At 42.9% G+C, this 14820-nt stretch overlaps 1 protein-coding gene across 1 annotated transcript; it reads left to right on the forward strand.

Moving 5' to 3' along the window:
* Positions 1-5981: 5981 nt before the first annotated feature.
* On the forward strand, positions 5982-13508 carry LOC104283090 (high affinity choline transporter 1-like). Its single transcript, XM_009881239.1, has 8 exons — positions 5982-6159; positions 7185-7298; positions 8865-9020; positions 9499-9647; positions 10159-10302; positions 11290-11443; positions 12328-12545; positions 12993-13508. Exons 1-8 carry the CDS (start codon positions 5982-5984, stop codon positions 13506-13508), a joined length of 1629 nt encoding a protein of 542 aa, XP_009879541.1.
* The last annotated feature ends 1312 nt before the right edge of the window (positions 13509-14820 follow it).

The following is a 14820-nucleotide window of genomic DNA, read 5'->3' on the forward strand; positions in this document are numbered from 1 at the left end:
AAATCGATAAAGGTAGTAATTATGTGCAGCTTAGTAAAAAAAAAAAAGAGATATAATCTGAAAGGCAACAAATTGCATCAGTCTTGGTGTTACAGCATCAGTAATCCCAACTAGGAACTGCGTAATTCCCCATCATCACTCAAGATCAAGCCCTTGATGCTAAAGTCCATGACTGGCAAATTTCAGCAGCCCCGTCATTTCAGTGGCTCCCTCAAAGTCAAAAAAATTCTTGGACATGCCACTGACTTCCCTGAGTCAGCCAAACTGTAAGATGATCTTTATCCATCCTGAAGGCATGTATGCAGTTATGAAAAGCTGAATATATCTGAAGCTTTTGGAGTCTATTTTTCAAAGAGACAGTCAAAAGTTGTTCATATTTCTGCATTGTAGCATGAGAGCAAGTTATATGAACACATTTATTGAAGACACATATGGCTGTTTGTGCTTTTCTTTAATGCAGCACACAAACCCCTGTATACAAAATGGGGAAGAAAATATCAGTTGTGCCAAGACGAGGAGCACATGTACACTTCCTTGCAGTGTAGGGTCACCCTTAGAAGCAGGAAATTTGCCCCACAAAACTTAAAAGTACCTTCCATAAAAGGAGCATAAGATACATTGAAGTTTGAAATCATGACTAGGTGCATCCAAAACTGCCAGGTGGCTTAAAAACTTATGTTCATTGTCAACAACGAAGCCTGGACAGTGCTACCATGTAAAGCAGACATCAAAATAAAGCCAACTGATTCCAAAAGGGTCAAGGGGGCAGCAAAAAGTAAGGCTATTCAGCATGGAGTCAGGCGGAGAGAGATTCCACCAGCAGAGGAGCTCTATGAGTTCTTCACAGTCCCTAAATATCAGCCCTGCCCCCATTCTTTAGTTTCATCTCCCTGACTCTCATCTCCGTGATACAGCCGGTTTGGGCTGTGCCAGCACCAGGAGAGGGAGAAGTACCCACCGGCACACACCGCCTCCAGCAGGGGAAAGTAAATGCAGGTTTCCTGCTGCCATCTGCTTGTTCCAAGCTGTCCTGCCCTTGGGGATGTTTAGTGTCACGTCTGTGTGCTTATGGGGACACCCTCTGTTCTGCCAACTGTGCAATCACTGAACTCACTGATATGTGTAAATATTAAATATTGTTATTCTGAAGTTATTTTCTGGCTTGATTTGTGTCACCTAAAGGACTTGTAACTTCAAACTAGCTCCAGTAGGAAGAGACATGGAATAGCACAGAGAGTTAAATTATCTAACTTGAACCACCAGAAAGGAGTCTTTTCTGGGATAGGCATCAAGCTACATAGTCCCTGGAGAGAGGCAGCCTTCCCCCAGCCCACACTGAAAGAGATGTCTAAGGCAGGTGGGAGGTGTTGCTTCTCTGGGCAAGATTTGGTTGTCCACACTAGACAGGAGAATCCAGTGGCATTTGAAGTGCAGCAAAGCATCCTGCTCAGATGCCAGATGCTGCTCCAGGTGGCTACGGTCTCCCACATGTCCTCTGTCACACCTGAGAGCCACTCACAGGTGTCTAGAGACCCGGGTATCTCAGCTGGAGCTAGCAACAGAGAGGTGTGGGTGACCAAAGCAAACGCCTGTCTCTTGCAAACACAAGGATGCTAAAAGTTCATTTAGCCTAGATACATAAAAGTGGCTAAAATTAGGTGAAATCATTCCAGATCATGGCTTTTCAGATCCCCCAAATCACCTTTTACATGAGTCAAAGCCTGACCCCTCAGAAGTGTCACCAGAGCCTTCTCCAGGAGCCGGCCAGCACGTTGTGACCGGGGCAACTCCTCACACCAAGCACTGTGGGAAGACCTGCAAACCCAGGCTTTCCTGGTGGGCAAGGCTTCAAAAGAAAATGTCTACATAATACTAATAATAATAACTTTGATTCAGACAGAGAGTTGGCTTGACTAAAGTTAAAATACCATGTTTCAGAACTGGGATTACTACAGATTTTAAGTGGATTTGTTTTTGGTTTTTTTTTTCCAAAAAGGAAAGTATTATTTCAGGGAAATCTCCTAACAAAGGAAAAGAGGCATTTTGTCTCTGAAATGTTTTATGTATTGTAGACATGAAGAATTTAGTAAAACTAAGGAATTCATAATATTCTTCTATATATTCCTTATAGATATCTTCTTCTATATATTCTTAATCTTTTATCACTATTAATCTTCTATCTATCTATCTACCTACCTACCTACCTATTAGTCTGTCTTCTCTATATCTATCAATCCGAAATAATTAATGGTCAAAAACTCACATGGGCATAAGGATGAAATATTTGTTAAATTTTTATATTTATTACTCACTGCACAGTCTCACCATGCAGACTCTCATACAAGGCATAAAAATGTGTTACTTTATAATCAAATTATCCCTCTCTCTTCTGCATTTGAAACCCGTGCAGGAGACCAGCCACATGCAGATCTGTATTGGTTGGAAGAGAAATAAAGTGTTCCTGGGATTGATTTGGGACAGGAATAAAACTTTAGACCAAGGGCACCACCTGAAAAATTGTAAATGTTTGGAGACCTGTAGCCCAGTGTTTCAGCTGCCAAGATCAAGGACATGATTCAAATACCTGGGCTGGAAACTACAGACTAGTTCATACCATTTCATTTCAAGAGGAACTGTCAGATCATTTTGATGTAAATAGCTCAGATGCCTCAGGCCTCAGCGCTTGGCTTTTCTTGGTGCGCAAAGCAAAGCAAACCAGTGAAAGGTTGGTTGCCGCAGACCTCCCTGTGCCACAGTCTCTGCTCTACTGCCCTGTCCCCAGCCCTGCGTCTCTCCTCATAGGCAGCTCCTCACAGGCAACCACCTCTTTGCAAACAAACTTCAAAAAAGTCCCAAAGGAAATAAAAAAGAAAAAAAAATACTTTTCCAGATTCTCAGAGTACTTTATTTCATTTCCTACAGACCACCAGCTCTTTGGGCTTGTCCCTTTCCAGAGGAGTGACAGGGGACAAGCACCCTTTGGAAACGCCCTTCCCTGTGGGATGTCTCTCACCCCACAGCACCCCTTTCCTCCTAAGCCCATGGACCACAGAGGGCCATCTAAAGCTCTTCATCAATAACATCACATGTTTAATCCAGAAAGGCAGGGCAAGGGCTTTATCTTAGGTGCAGAGGGCACTGTTTTGTCCATCTTTATTTCTTCCTGTTGGTTAACTTCAAAGCTGAGTAGCTGTAAGCGCTCACTACTGTGCAGGTTATTTCCACCACAGATAGAAAACTTCACTGGTACACAGCTCTCATCACTTTCTCCCAGGAACTCCTCTATTTTTATCAAGCACCCATGTCAGAGTTTGTTCCATCAAGGTCGAGTGATAAGGACAGAGTAAGAGCTCACCTGAGTATCCCCCAAGTAGATACTCAGAACCATTGAAGATACACCAGAACACCCTGGCTGCTGCTCCAGAAGGGCATGTGTCTCCCGCAAGGGGCTCTGTAATATCCGTTTGCCCATGTGGACATCTCAGAGGCTTTAGAGCATCTCAGGTGGCACCAACCATCACTACATGAGCAGCCAGACCAAGCCCTGAAACATCCACTGGGTACAGGGACACCGCTCTTAAAACGCAGCCCTGAGTCCAGCAGACTGAGATCTGCTCTCGCCCTGTCCTACCTCACAGGACCTAAAATAGGTCAGTGAATCATATCCTAAAATTGCATGTTTCTCCCCATGGGTTACAGAGGGAGCTCGGAGTGAGCGGTGCTGCAGCTGGAGCCCAAAGCTGCATCCCTCCATCATAAGCAGGAAGCCCACCTCCGACATCTCTCAGTTGTTAATGAGATTTCTTTTTGGGGGGTAAAATAGCTGCATTAGCTGTGAGTCATCTAGTGGCAAAAGAGCACAATGACAGATTCAGTGAGGAATCGGTCTTCTCACGCTTTTACGATCCTTCTTCCATGCACTGTATATCAGCAAAACCACTACAGCTTCAGATGAGCTGCCTTACACATACTTTTTCTCTAAGTCTCCTTCATCCCACCATGTAAAGTTTTCACTTAAATTTTATCCTACCACATCTGCCCTCCACTCTTCTGGGACTTTTAATGAAATTTCCCTGGAGATTTTTATGCCTGCCACTTTTTTTTTTCATTTTTTTTTCCCCCAAGAGATGATAAAAAACAGAGTCGGTCCAGGCGTTCTGGGCAGATGTCAAAGAACAAATTCAAATCTTGTTTTGGACGTGTTGAATTTAGTTGACCCCACATGAAGGATGCCATGCCAGCTATTTTCTCCCAGGAATGCCTGGCTGAGACCCAGCCATGTGCACTTTCAGCCACGTGCACCTTCAACCCTGTTCTGTTCCCACCTAGGAAATATGCTGCAAAACGTTTGTTCATAGAAAAAAAGCTTAGTGTGTGCCTGTATGCAAACAGTGTTTTAAAGGCTATTGAAACATCCCATTTTGAGCAAGAAAGACAGCCCAGAGAAACCAGTGCCTCCATTACTACGACAGCTGCAGTTTCTATGACCTTGTGCAATTAAGGTGGAAGGGAGTGTTTCTAATTACCACCCAGAAAATGCGCCTTAAAATTGCACAGTGTCCCTTTTGTATATAAATATTGGGTCAAAGTTAAACCCCCTCACTCAGTCAAAACAATATTTGAATACAAATATATAGGAACACTTCTCCTAAGGCATGATAAATAATCATGTGGTTGTCAGGATTTTTTATCTTTTTTTATTTTTGTCTTTTTTCAAATAGTCCTTGCAGAGACTTCCTACCAGATCACTGTAAAAGTTAGCAAAAATCTTATTTTCCCTTGTACAGAGAGGTGTCACAGAAAACATGGGGTTCCTGTACTTCTCCCCCTTCTTCCCACAGCCATCGCCCATGTGCACATGTATTCCCACCATGTCCTGCCCATGGGAGATGCTCAGCCTGTGTCACTGTCATCGCCATGCACAGCTACTCCTGGCTGTCTGCAGGTGATGGCACACTGCAGAAGACCTTCCTGAAGATTTGAGCTTTCAAACTCCTGCTCAGAGTGAGTCTGTGATGATGAAATCTGTGATTTCCACTTGGAAAGGAGCTACCTGCTCCACAGATGAACGCGAGTATGCAGGAAAGCCAAACAAGTGCCCTAAATAGGTCTGGGTTTACATAGAATTGGTTATGAATCATCATACCTAGACAGATGAAAATGGTTCACAAGGCACTTAAAAAGTTATCGGTGTGGCAAGTCCATAATAAATGTAAATGACTTAATTCCTTATCGCATATGTGAGCTTTTCTCACAATTATGTCTGTTTAACGGGAGCTTCACAAAGTAGTTAAGAAAAAGTCTGTATCTTTCCTGCACTTTTATTGCAGTCTAAGACCAGCTTGCTCTCCTGCCCGCTTCCAGCAGTGAAACGCTAATGCACTTGCCTTGAATATCAGCGCAGCTCCTTCGGCTGGTCTATGATAGATCTTCTTTTGCTGTTTCCTAGGTTTATTTTGATGACTATTGCAGGTTTAGTTCAGACAACTTTAAACAGACAAATTCTTAGCCCTATCTTCTGCTTTAGCCTTGTGCCTAGAGCCTAGAGAAATACAGATTATTTTCATACCATTGTATATTAGACAAAATATAACATTTCCCTTCCTTTAAGCCAAGCTAGTACTATCCCCCACATCAGTGCTCCATTGTTCTTATCAACACAAATTCCTACCCTCTTAATCTCTGCTCCCCAGAAAAATAAGATTGGATATCTTCTGAAGAAGGGGCAAGACTGCAGAATTTCCAGTAGTCCTCCAAAGACAGAGATTCTGAGTTCACTTCTCAGGACTTTTAGATTTATGGCTCTGTTTCATACTGCATCTTTCCTTGCAAAGTACAGGAAATGAATACTTAGCCGCTTCTTTACAAAGTGGCACTATTTTTTCTGATTTTCTTCTATTTTTTTCTGATTGTGGACTCGACCAAAGAATATTATCATCAGTCCATTATTCCTCTCTATGATCTAAATTAAGCGACAGAAAATGGCTCTAAATATACCAGGCTTAATATCTTTGAGTGTGTTTTTTACATTAACTTTAGCTATTGGAATTTGGGCTTCTTGGAAAAGCAGAAAGGACCAGCACAACAGGAACCCAACTGAAATGGCCATAGTTGGAGGCAGGAATATAAATGTTTTCATTGGATTGTTTACTGCAACAGGTAAGCTTTCTCAAAGGACTTTTAAAAATTCTTCTTAAAACATATGCATTACATAGATCTGGGGATTTTCTTTCAAAGCAGGTGAACTCCTTTAATGTCAGGGCAGATTTTACCTAAGTGTGGCTTTAAAGGAGTATGGTTTTATGAATCATTTTGGGATGGATTCTTCCAAACCTCTTCACACTGAGCAGAACCTAATGTTTATGTAGATTCTTTTAAATTAAAGAGATTAATTTAAGAGTTTAGTTAAGAGTTAAAGAGTTTAATTTAAGAGTGACTGAGGAATATGACACTTTTCATTAAGGAGGACTGTGGTCTTAATCTTGAACCAGTTTCTGTTATCCAGCATAACAGAAGAATTTTACTCCTGGAACAATCCAGTTCTGTGTGGAATAAATTGCTACTCGTGGTGAGCATTGAGCCCTCTTCTTAAGAGAAACTGTTTCCCCACTGACTGCTGCCCTCTGCTTCACTTTTCTCCCCTTGCTGCCTGGCATCATCTGAAATTTGCTTCCCTGCCCCTTTTTCTGTGAAGACTTCCCCATGTGGCATTTGCCTGGCTGAGACATTTAAGTCCATGTCGTAGGTTTGTATTCTGACTGCAATGTCTGCTTGCATTTTTTTTCCTAATGTCTATTTTCTGAAGCAATTTTCTTAATGTAAGTGATGCTTATGAAGGATGGTCTATCAGTCATGGCAGAATAGCAAAGGCAATTCTGTTTGCTCTAGAGTCTTCCACTGAGAAAAATGAAATTAAAAATTAGTATATTCAAATTGCCTCTAAATGTCCAAACATTGAGCTTTTCTATGCACACACAGATATTCATTCTTGAACCTGGGAAATTATTTAGGGTGAGATTCTAATACTGTTGCCTGTACTCAGCAGCACATCTCACTACGGGAGAAAATAGACATGTGATTAAATATTTGTACGAGAAAAAGGTTTACAAGCTCTCAGAGTGTTCTACAAAACTAGCTGAAAATATGTGCTGTAATTCTTACATTTCCATCTTTCATGTTTACAGCCACCTGGGTTGGAGGAGCATATATCAATGGCACAGCTGAAATTGTCTACCTGCCTTCAAAAGGACTGTTGTGGGTCCAGGCACCTGTGGGATTTGCCTTGTCTCTTGTTATTGGTAAATAATTTATATAATCAGGACACATAAGCTTTAAAATAAATAAAATAAAAATAATCATATGAGTATATGAAGATGCATAGGAGTATAGAGTACATTTTAAAGGTGATTTTGTTTCTTCAGTCTCCAATAGATCCAGAATAAATATTTATAATGCTGTCATCTAAACTGAAGCATAATAAAGTGGGGTAGCTTAGAGCTAGTGTAGAATTTTGCCTGCTTGGAGCAATTTATAAGACAAAAATCTTATCTGAGAACTTTAGAAGCATGTGGCTATGTGCATATTGCTTTTTTATCATCATCTCTTATTCTCAGACTATTGAGAGTATTGGTATCATTTCAATTTTTTCTTCGAAATTTCTGTGTGATGAAGTACTGCTATCTTAATTTTTCCACTAAAATACATTATTCTGAGTAGTCTCATCTCAGGATGAATTTGTGGTGTATCCAGCTCAGCCCACTTTACAGCTGGTCCCTATCTTGTTGAAATTAAGCTAAGCTGGCAGTGTCCTATACCTAAGTTGCCTCCAAGAATTTTTGGACTCACACTGAGGTTCAGCTGTCTTCCAAGTACCAAATTTTCCTCCAGTCCACACTGAGTTATATCATAACTCTCTGGGGACACAGGATGATTAAAGCAAGAAGACCTGTGCAGACCTTGCACAGAATTTCTAAACGAACAATAACCTTTATTCTCAAGTCAGAGAAAAGAGTCCAACTGACGTGAATATGAATCAGGCTTGAAAATATACTGCCAGCATTTCTTATGTGAGTAATTCTTACTAATGAAATTGGGGAGTACAGGTCTGATCCTGCAATCTTTACTCAGGTCAGTAGTGCCCAGGCAAGCAGTCCTGTTGGCTTCAGGGTTAGGCACAATACGTATTCTTTGGTTTTAATGAGACAGCTTTACGTCTGAAGACTAATATTTAGATGAAGGCGGGTGGGACTCAGCTCAATGTGCAGATTAAAACAATATGGTTCTGGGAAGAGACAATGAATCCACCAAAATTAAAATGCAACCAGAAAAGGAACATATGTCAACATGTCGCATCACATGGTCAAGGACAAAAGTTTGTCTCTTTTTTTAGCCAAATAAGGTTGTTCAATGCCTCACTCTGCCTACTGACATTTTGCACAGGAAGCATGTCAGAAAACTTTGTGTCTCATGTTGGGGGAGACTATATGTGGGTGTCCTCTGAGCTAAGTTCCTGTTACAGTCATATAGGTATCTTATGCCATTTGAGGTGCCCCAGGGGGTCCTAACTGGCCTCCAGTAGCCACTCCAGAAAGATGTAGGTCTGCCAAAAGCGGAAGGTCATATATGTCAGCTGTAAGAAGATGTCCTTTATAACCTGGGACCCCTCAGATGGATGAAACCCCACATTTAGGCAAGTCTATTGAGGCCCCGGTGTCTGGTTGGCTGCATTGTTCTCTAGGGTCCATTATGAACTAATTGCATACTCAGTGTATGGGTCTGATACACAAATACTATAGCATTCTCATGTTTTTTTCCTGTAATATAATACATGCAAAATTCTACCAAAATGTCATCACTTCTGATAGGTGGTTTCGTCTTTGTAAATCCAATGAGATCCAAAAATTACGTGACAGTGATGGACCCCCTCCAAGAAACTTATGGGAACGTGATGGGAAGCTTACTTTTCATTCCACCACTGCTAGGAGAGGTGTTCTGGTTTGCAGCTATCCTGGCGTCCCTGGGTAAATACTTACTTTGCTGTTATATTTGTTAAAGGTCATGTGGCACAACTATCAGAATACAATACACATTTGGGAATTGTGTTGGACTAAGCTATGGGAAATTCTGCTACATCTCCTTTTGTGAGAGGAACACAAAATATGTTTTCTGGAAAACATCTTGTTAGGTTTAAAAGAAATGACAGTAGTATATATTCATGATATTATAATAGAGAGGTCTGACAATATGTGTTAGTACCTTCATCTTGCCTGTGGGGGAGCAAATGTAAAAAGGCAAAGTGTCTTGGCAAAGACCATGCAGCAAGGTAGCAGCAGGAGCAGAAAGGCAACATGTGTCCTCCTGAGCCCTCACTCTGTAGACCGTGAGTGTCTCAAACAGTGTGGTGTGCTGGCATCAAGGGAATAACATATCCTTTTTTATTCTGTATTCTGCATGTATGAAATCTGTCTTAAAATGCTTGACCACTGTCCTTGTCTGCAGGAGCAACAATGAGAGTCATCTTGGACATTGGAGGCTCTTTGGCTATTGTCATCTCAGCATGCACTGTCGTACTCTACACTCTACTGGGAGGCCTCTACTCTGTTGCATACACAGATGTGATCCAGCTGGTTTTCATTACCCTCAGCCTGGCAAGTCCTGGTCATTTCTTTGTTACCAGTTTCCTAACTAAAGGACAAAATCACGCTCTTCTTTTCAGTATGTCTCAGACCAAAAATAACTCCACCAATCCTGGCCCTTGCCCTGCAGTTCCTTTGCAGGACAAGAGGTCTCCTGAAATGTTTTCCAGTCCTTATGCATTTCAGACAGTGCTCGCACAAGGTATTGGCCTTGCTGGGTGAATGTGTCTGCTCACAAACAAGGTCTGCAGAACTTGTCCACAGCAATCTTGGCTGGAAAGGAGAGAGATCTGCCTACTGAAGGCACCAACTGACCTGAATTACAGACTCACGATTTTGGCGATGCCAAGAACCAGAAACATGTATATGTAGAGTAAGGAAGGGGGAGAAAGGAAGACTTTCAGTCTGGGTTTATTCTTATGTAACTTTATATTCTATGTCTACCTTAATTTCAATATCTCAATAGATTCTCCAAGAACAAGTACACTGGGGAAATGATCACTTATTTCTGTTTCTACCCTAGTGGATCTGTATCCCTTTTGCCCTGATGAACTCTGCAACGGAAAGTATTTATTACACTGCAACTTATCAATCTTACCAAGACCCTTGGATTGGGAAGATAGGAAAACAATATCTTGGAAGGTGGCTGGATGACTTCTTCTTCCTGGTATGGAGTATTTCTTGGACAGGTGATTGGGAAAAGGGATTGTGCGCAGACCTTCTGTCTGGAGGTCTTGTGGGTTCTCCCAGCCCTATGTTGCACAGTTGGCAGGGGCAGGATGACGTGTAAAACCTTCTCTCAGCCACTCTGCAGCTCACTGAATGGACTAGGGAAATCCAGGGCTCATCTGTGAGAAGGAAAGAAGCAGTAGGGACACTCCATCCTTTACCCACCTGAAGGAATGTACCTCTTGAGTAAGACCATCCAGGCAACTAGTTCCACTCCTGGCACTAAATGAGCCATTTCCTACATTTTGAGAGGTTGGTCTTGCAGCCTCGACAGTGTGCTTTTAACATACTTGAGTAAAATTCCTCTATTTGAAAAAAAAATTATTAAAATGACACAACTGCAGGTCATCAGCAAGCGTGGAGCCCTTGGCTCCACTGCACAACTCAATTTTTAAGCTATCAGTACAGCCAAGACTAAAGGAGGTTGTTATGCTCTCACCGGCCTGGTAATAGGGACACACAGAAGATTGAGCTTGTTTGGTGAGGACAGAATCTTCAGATTTCATCTGATAAAATTTGTCTGCTAAGAAAGCGAATATGGTGATTTTTTTTTTTAATTTTGGATTATACTCTAGCTAAATTTGGTGGATTTTTGCAAAAGTTCCATTCCTGAAAAAATTTTCTTTTCCTTCTTCTGTGCCTGTTTTACAACCCATTTTTAACCTGTTGTATTTAGCTTTCTCAGCCTGTCAAACCATTGATCTGTTTTGATCAAAATTTCACATCCATCACAATGAAAACAAAGGAAAAGGATACCCTCAACCATGTTAACTGTCATCCTCACTAGTTAAAGCTGGGAAAAGTTTATGCGTTTGAAGTGAGAGGTTTATAACAGTAAAGATCATCATCCATCTGAAGGGATGGATGATGCCCTACAGCAGCCAGCAGCCTGGTGGGTACCGCTGGTAACATCTGAATGTTTCAGGTGCTTGGGAGCATACCGTGGCAAACTTACTTCCAAAGAGTGCTCTCCGCTGCCTCCCCGGGACAGGCAAGGCTAATCTCCTACCTCTCTGGACTGGGGTGCTTTTTAATGGCCATCCCCTCTGTGCTCATTGGTGCAGTTGCAGCATCAACAGGTAAAACTAAATCATTTCTCTCTGAATAATTAATGTGTTTTTGTCAAAGGCGATTAAAATGACACCTAAAGAAGTCCTGATTTAGACTTCAAATTACCTGGTCCTGTGTACCTAAAAGCCCTCAATGGGAGACCTGGCCACCAAGCTAGAAGCCTGTACCAGAAATTTAGAGTGCTCTGAGATTCAGTGTATGACTACCTAGAGATGTTTAGGCACCCCCAAGACCTGTTGAAAGCTGTTGCATTATGGTAAAAAGGCTTTTTATGGACCTTGGGATAAGGGAAGATGAAGGCAGACCCTGTAAAACGCTATATAATCCTATTTTCCAAGAAATCTTACGCCTGCTTCTGTTAATGCCTTCTGCATGTAAGACCCAATAATATTACTACAGGTTGTTAATAACATTCAGGAGAAAACCCGCTTGAAGGAATAAAGAAATTTGGTCCTGTAAATGCACAGCCCCAGCCCAGGAGATCAATACTGTGTTTGTTTATACCAAGGGTTAAAGAGCAGCCAGATCACCGAACTTGAACTCATAAATTCACCTGTCACTACGGGCATCAGAGAAAAACTCTCTTCTCCTCATGAGCAAGGTCTAGATGGTTGACCTTTAAGCGCCCCATTCCTGGAAACAGACAAAGTACAGCTATTTCTTTAGATGCTACTGGGGAAAAGGAAAACCTTTGATCTAGTGAGAGCCACAGTGTGCTAAGGGGAACCACAAGAGATCAAGAGAATCCAAAAAATGAATCCAAGCCCTAAAATACTGAGGAGGTCCCAGTCTTTAGCCCTGCTGTGACTGGTCCCTGTGGAAAGGCAGCTTCAAAAACAGCAGAAATGTCAGTGAATGATTTATTACAACCTTTCCTTGTTCTGTTTTAAAGACTGGAACCAGACAACCTATGGTCTTCCAAGTCCACTTGAGAGAGGGGAATCAGCAATGATACTACCACTTGTTTTACACTATCTCTGCCCAGCATACATCTCCGTTGCCGGTTTGGGAGCTATCGCTGCTGCCGCAATGTCTTCTGCGGACTCAGCTCTTCTCTCTGCTGGCTCCATGTTTGCTCACAATATCTACAGGAAAATACTGAGGAAAAAGGTACTTGGTTACAGCATTCAGTAGTTTGGGAGTCCAGGAGTAGTTCAGGAGTCTGGGGAGAGGACAGATGCTTTTGTTTCAAGACTGTTTCAAATCCAGTCTGTGTGTTCTGTGATTAGAAATGTCTGTCCTTCAGCTGCTGAACTGAGTTCTGGAGCCAGAGCTTCAAACATAGGTCAGGGGTGGTAGGGATACAAACACCTACACTGGTGAGATTTGCTCTTTATAAAATTACTGGTATAAAATTTGGTCTACTGTATTAATGGAAACAGCATAATGGAAACAGCAAAATGACAGAGGGCAGCTCCAGCTCCAGGATTGCCTGCCTTGGGTGGCTGCGGGTGGCAGCAGTGAGGGCTTGGTGGCAACCAGCCTGGGGCAAGGGCAGTGCTGGCCCCCCAGCCAGTAAACACCATGTCTGTAATATTATAATCTCTTTTTTTGCAGGCTACAGAGGCAGAGGTCTTATGGGCCATGAGGACCTCCATGTTGGTGTTTGGGGCCGTAGCTGCTGGTCTGGCTTTTTACTCCAGCTCTGTCTATGACCTCTGGTTCCTCAGCGGGGACCTGGTGTACGCTTTGCTCTTCCCCCAGCTCTGCTGCGCCCTCTTCGCTCCCAGCACCAACACCTACGGCTCAGCTGCTGGCTTCTTGGTTGGGCTGGTCTTGAGGCTGCTGGCAGGAGAGCCTGCCCTGGGCATCCCCCCTGCCATCTGCTACCCACCCTGCTCCCTGGTGAACGGCACCTACAGTCAGCTCTTCCCCTTTAAAACATTCACCATGCTTCTCACCCTGGGGACGATCCTTGCTGTTTCGTACCTGGCTGCGGTTTTGTTTCAGAGAAACATCCTTCCCCGCAGGTGGGATGTTTGCAATATCATGGGGGGAAACAGTACCCACATCCACATCCCCCTGCAGCAGGTGGGGAAGCAGATGGGTTCGCCAACAGTTGCACTAGAATAATCATGATTAAATGTAGGGCCTCTTTGAAAGGTCATGGTGCATTCAGCAATTACAGTCTGGCACAAACAGCATTGCTCTTCCCTTTGCTTTCTCCAGTAATGAATTATTTAAAGTCCTTGCAGAGTAATAAAGATGCACTCTGTTCATCCTAGGAGAATATGTGAGCTCCAAGTCTGCAGTGATTAAAGGCGCATGGTGATGGAGCATGATCTTGTGGTGGTGACCATGGGGCACCACGGGCCCCATCAGTGTTTGCTCCAGGGTGGCCCTGGTACCCCACCTGAAGGCAAGGTTACAAATCACGCTCCAACTTTTATGGCATTCTAAAGTCACATACTTTTCTCACCACAAAGGAGGCAAATTAATGTTTAATAGATTGGGTATACTTGATTAAAAAAAAAAAAAAAAAGGTGGGCAAACCTGTTCCCATTACAACAGCTAGAGTTTTAGCATAATCATCCCTGGGGAGTGCATCAGACCTATAAAAACACAGATTACTGAATACAATGCAACCACCATAGCAGTCCAGCAGTAATATCAGTTCTGCACCATTCTTTGTATGCTTTACAAAGCTTTCCTTGACACCACAAAAATGTTTGCATATGCCTCTCCCCAGCTGTGGTCTCAGGCCATGCAGCCAGTCCGCTGCCATGTGGCTGAGGAGAGGACATCCCCACTCATATGACCTGGTAGGGCAGAAGCAGATGAGCAAGATGAAGCAGAAACCCTTAATTACTGGATAAGAAAGTTTTACATAGGCACTATTTACAAAAACTCAACCAGCTGGAATAATGGAGGTGCCTGAGAGACTCTTCAACTAAACCTCTTCTCTAAAACACCTGGTTAAATCACTCGTGGAAAGGTGTTACTCAAGCAGAGCAGTGGGGTGCTGTAGGACACATACACAAACTGGTGTGTGAGACCTCAGAGGACTGCGATGACAGAAAGGTGCTGGGAATGGATCCTAAACCTGCCTGCAGGGACACGAAATCCTGAGGACAAGATCCCAAAATATTCAAGCCACAAGGTCTGTACAGAAAAGCCCCTGATACTATGTTTGCATAGATTCTCAATGGGTCAGGAGAAAATCAGCCCAGCTAACTAGTGAGTTTGGCCTCTAGCCTGAAGTGTGACGGACCGAGATCATCCCTCAGTGGGATGGGTCATTAAGATGGGAGCTGAAATAAAGATTCAGAAAGATCCTGCAGTGACGGCTCATGGATGGCAGTCATTTTGTTCTTCCCTCGGCAGCTGTGCAGTGGCTCACCAGGGGGCAGTCGTAACGACCCCCAAGAGCCAGCAGGAAACACGC

This window comes from Charadrius vociferus, unplaced genomic scaffold, assembly GCF_000708025.1.
Source record: "Charadrius vociferus isolate BGI_N301 unplaced genomic scaffold, ASM70802v2 scaffold1, whole genome shotgun sequence".
NCBI classification, from domain to species: domain Eukaryota; kingdom Metazoa; phylum Chordata; class Aves; order Charadriiformes; family Charadriidae; genus Charadrius; species Charadrius vociferus.